Below are 4,581 nucleotides of genomic sequence, written 5' to 3'. Positions count from 1 at the left end.
TTATCCTGTTCCATCCTCGTGCACAGACACCTTGTCACTGTCATCACACTCATCTGCGAGTGATTCTTTATTAATATCTCCCAAAAGACGACGCACTGATGATGACTGTCTGGTGTCGCCAGAAGGACAGCATATTGATGACAGTCCTTTACAAGCCAAAGAGGTGAGATCTTGTAAATGTTGGGCATACTTTTTTTTTTTTGGCTTGTTGATCTTATGTTTTTTTCTCCTTTTGTCAAAGCTTGTTAAAAAGGTTGTGGAGCAAAAACCTGGTGGGGGAAAAATACTTGAATAATATGCAAAGAGAGCAGAGATGAAGGACCGAACACGTCGTGATCTTGTCAACATCCTTGTTGCTGATATGGTGGAAAAGTATGGGTAAGCAAAATGCTTTGTGGCTCATGATTCAGTGAAAACAATATTCATAGTATTTTATTGCAGACATCATGGTTAATTATATAGATGGAGATTGTCATTAAATGACAAACACGGCCTTGTGCAATATTGCATGGCAAAAAAAAAAAAAAACCATGAGAATATCAGTGTTTCCCATACCATAGGCAGCCTAGTGGATGGGTTGTCCCCACCGTCCTTACACTTAGCAGAAGGAGCCACCCACGAATCAGTACCATCCACAAGAGTCTCAGCTTTAGAAACATACCCAATTCAGCGTGCGAAATTCCCTATAAAATAGCAGCAGGGACCGATTGAGATCTAGTCTCCGCCGGTTTAGGCGCCATATAAGCAGGTCCTTAACGCCCATTGGCTTTTTTTTTTTTTAATCATGAAATTGCGTCGCTTCTCTTTTAATGAATCAATCAAAACCAACACGCCTCGTAACTCTGGGATTCCATTTTTGCATTCTTCTTCTCTGTGCTTCACTCTGCACTATGCATCAACAACCACAATGCGCCCTCTGCTGGATTGAAGGAGGTACTGCTGGATTCAGGCGCTGCTGTGAACTCCAAACAACAAATCCTTCAGAACACAATGACAGCAGCGGGTGTGAACAGTAGTAACTGTAAATATGCAAATCTGCCAAAACAGTTATTGATTTACTGCAATACTACAGTTCTCCAGCCCTGAATGAGGCCGTCACAGCTGCAGGCATGGCCGCAAATACAGAACGACATCAATGAACATCAGTGAGAGAGGTCCTCCAGGGTCTACTGGTCCTCCAGGGTCTACTGGTCCTCCAGGGTCTACTGGTCCTCCAGGGTCTACTGGTCCTCCAGGGTCTACTGGTCCTCCAGGGTCTGATGCATACAGAGACAAAACCTGGTCAGATTAAGAACTGAATAGAATCAGAATCGACACGGACATTCACAGCCATCAGCAGGATCTCAGCTAAAATATTTAGTTTCAATTGGATGCAGCTACATGATATGAAATGTGATTAGAAATTATTGTTGGATCCTGTTTTTGATCAGCATTTTACAAAATTGAAAATTAAGGACCTGTTAAAACTTGTGGCGACCTGTTAAATTTTCTGAGGACCTGCTGAAAAAATTTGGAGGGCCTGTTAAAATTCTGACGAATTTCATGCCCTGCAATTCATGCAGCATAACGCCTCTCTAGGGATGACAGTATAGACCACAAATATAGAAACAAAGTAGCAGAAATATCACATCTTTGTACAAAATTATAGATGCAGTTCTATAGAACTAACATCAGTGTGACACTTTTTCAAAGGACTCAAATGTTTTAAATAAGATCAATTTCATAAATTTTTTGGTAGGTGATGGGAGAACTTTGTAGATTGCAGTACTTTTTGTTCCCCTCTCAAAATGTTGTATTAGAGAAATTTTACATCCCTTTCCTGTTAAGCGACTGGTATCTACACATCCATCAAGATCCCCAAAAACTTGATTCTAGCTGAAGAACTATTTATACTAAAGCCCCAAAGACAGTAATGTTGGCTTAATCACTTGCTGTGTTTGGATAGTCCAGCCCGCCAGTGTTTGAGCTTTAAGACTTTAAGTACTGATACTGCGAGACAGAATTTTACCGTGATGAGAAATATCCCTACATATAAATACAGCAACAACATTTTTATCGATCTGTTATTGATGTCTGAGACGTGCCCCACCTATGGACAGAAGAACACAGTATGCATTGGGGTTAGTAACACTGTTCCCATCACTAAGAGATCCCTACTCCAAAAATGGCTATGTGAGTATATAAATCAAAGCAAAGTTATTTTTTCTCGATTGTTAAAACTTCGCGTTATAGCAATCGAAACTTAGTTGTTTCTTTGAAGTATTGTAGACAGACCTCTTTTACAACCAATATTGCTTAATGTGAGGGTGTCAGAGGGAAATTAACAGTCTTGACAGTGACAGTAGGATTGTGGGTAGTGTTCCTGATTTTTTTTTTTTTTTTATATATATTAATAGACTATTAATGTTGTGATGCATTTTGGAAGTCTTCAAGTCTTTTCTAGATGTTTCAATATTGATTAATGCTGAAATAATTTTTTGTTTTTCCAACTTTGTTGATACTGTCTTCAGGAACACTTTTTTGATGCAGACAGCAACGAGGGCTACATTGCCTGGAAGCTTAGAAACACACAGCGAGAACTCAGCTGTGGCAGCAGCAGCGGTGGTAGGAGAAAGAGCTCTCAAACCAGAGACAGCGGACCACAGCTGGAGAGAGACGCGACTGAAGAGCAGCAGTTGGCGGGAGACCAGTGTCGCGAGGCCATATCTCCACTGAAACGCAGCACAGACAGTGAACAGATCTTCGTGAAAATGAGAGCAACCTTCCAATACAGACAAAAGTTGATCCATGATCCTGAGCAAAGCAGCACAGCGCTCACAGTGTTCCCGAGGTTCCTGGTAAGCTCTCGATAAGTCTTTACAGTGTATTTTCGGTCAGCTGTGCAGAGATGAAAACAATCCTCTCCTTGCACTATCACCATCATCAAACAAACCTGCCCTTCCTTCCTTTTAGGTGCTGCAAGACTTTGAGCTGTTGTTTGGAGCTGAGACTTCATCAAAACTTCTTGAGAAATGGGGAACACTCCTCAAGGCAAGGGTAATAGAGCAAGCTAAAAACCTCAGCAGGACACCCCAGCTTGACTACCTCATCCAGTGTGCTGAGGAGAACCCTGATGAGGATGGAGAGGTCCCAGGTAAATGATGAAATTATCCTGGTTTGTATTTGACTGCCTTTACAACCGTTGACCTATTTAATTTATTGACCATTACAAATGGTTTTAATAGTATTTTTTTATTGTAATGCTGACGTATCAGAGGCTTTCTTTGGGTTTACTTGATGCTGAAAGCAGGTGCTCTCCCTCTTTCTTCTCAGGTTGGGACAGTGACATGGCCTCACTGCTACTGCTGGTCTACCTCCTGCCACCACCGCCAAGTGGAAAGAAAGGAACTGTGAAGATCAGCATCCGGGAAGCTGTGGACCATGTAGTCAAGTTTCACAAGGTGATTGTATACTGATTACCATTTTCATCCATGTGATAGGCAGTCGTGTGGCCCACACTCAAATGAAAGGGAAAACATTTAAACAACAATCATATCTCTCATTCCAAATAAAGAAACTGTACAGCCATCAAAATGTGATAGTGTATTTATATTTTAGTTTTTCTTACAGTCATGTCGCAGCCTTCAGGAGCACTCTGGTCCAGACAAACGGAAGCAGCCCTACATCCTGGCAGTTGGAACAACAAGGAACAGAATCCATGAGTACTACATCGTATTAGATGGTGAGCTCCTTCCGTGCAAGGCCAGGTCTTCTCTGTCAGCCTTTGATGAACTTTTCAAAGCGCACTATGTGTTTGGCATCTCCTATGACCAGGCCTTAAATACCATGTACACGTTCGTGCAGACCACCATCTACAACATTGATGTAGGTCTTTCTCATGAAACTCCCAGGGTCAAGGACCTCAGGGCTAAGCTCCTCAACTAATGTTTAGATGCTTTGTTTGTAAGTCCAGGTTTATCACCGTTCAAAAGTTGTTCCGTCATCTCAAGCTTTCACATGCATTTTATCCCGGTAAGAAATTTACATTGAAGTGTGACCAAAATGGCTGCCATCAGAGATTTTCCTCATTTTCAGGCTTCAGAAGACATCTCCATAGGAACCGTCACGCAGAAAGTCTAGATCACATTGATAATGTACGTGTTGGTCCTTCAGTTGAAGTACTGGATGAGCAAACAGAGTCAGCTTTAATCCCAGAGCAACCAGAGAATTCTCAAACTTGTAAAGATACCAGGCAGCATACCCTTGAAATGTGTACATCCCTTATTGGAAAGCTCCAGAGCTGCGGTGTGGCTAATAATGTCGTAAAGACTGTTGTTGAAAATATGGAGGAGCTTGTACAGGAACTGCACTCAAATGTCAAAGAAGAGGTTATAAAATTACTTCCTACTGATGAGGACATCAGAACAAAATTAAAGGATTATTTTGACAGCCTTGAAAATCCATTTAGCAATCTGAACACCGAGACAAAATGGAAATAACATTTAAGTGATAAGTGGGGTATTGTAGAACCTGTGGAGGTTGCCTTAGGTGTGAGGTATGACACCAGAAGGAATCGAACCACTGGCACATGTATGATCAAGT

General features: G+C 41.6%; 1 protein-coding gene across 1 annotated transcript; it reads left to right on the top strand.

The window, feature by feature from the left end:
• The first annotated feature begins 313 nt into the window (after positions 1-313).
• Positions 314-3,924, top strand: LOC115392394 (uncharacterized). Its single transcript, XM_030096985.1, has 5 exons — positions 314-378; positions 2,079-2,172; positions 2,953-3,133; positions 3,313-3,440; positions 3,610-3,924. The coding sequence occupies exons 1-5, from the start codon at positions 314-316 to the stop codon at positions 3,922-3,924; spliced, it is 783 nt and encodes a 260-aa protein (XP_029952845.1).
• Positions 3,925-4,581: the final 657 nt, after the last annotated feature.

The sequence above is a fragment of the Salarias fasciatus genome, chromosome 7, assembly GCF_902148845.1.
Source record: "Salarias fasciatus chromosome 7, fSalaFa1.1, whole genome shotgun sequence".
Lineage (NCBI taxonomy): Eukaryota > Metazoa > Chordata > Actinopteri > Blenniiformes > Blenniidae > Salarias > Salarias fasciatus.
This window is presented reverse-complemented; position numbering and strand designations above follow the sequence as displayed.

What these genes read in the sequence shown, in the direction of transcription:
- LOC115392394 (XM_030096985.1), top strand. Translation starts at nt 314, where the DNA reads ATGAAGGACCGAACACGTCGTGATCTTGTCAACATCCTTGTTGCTGAT. An exon ending in TGAGGATGGAGAGGTCCCAG is followed by an intron (nt 3,134 to 3,312) that starts GTAAATGATGAA and finishes CTTTCTTCTCAG; the next exon opens with GTTGGGACAGTGACATGGCC. An exon ending in ATGTAGTCAAGTTTCACAAG is followed by an intron (nt 3,441 to 3,609) that starts GTGATTGTATAC and finishes TTTTTCTTACAG; the next exon opens with TCATGTCGCAGCCTTCAGGA.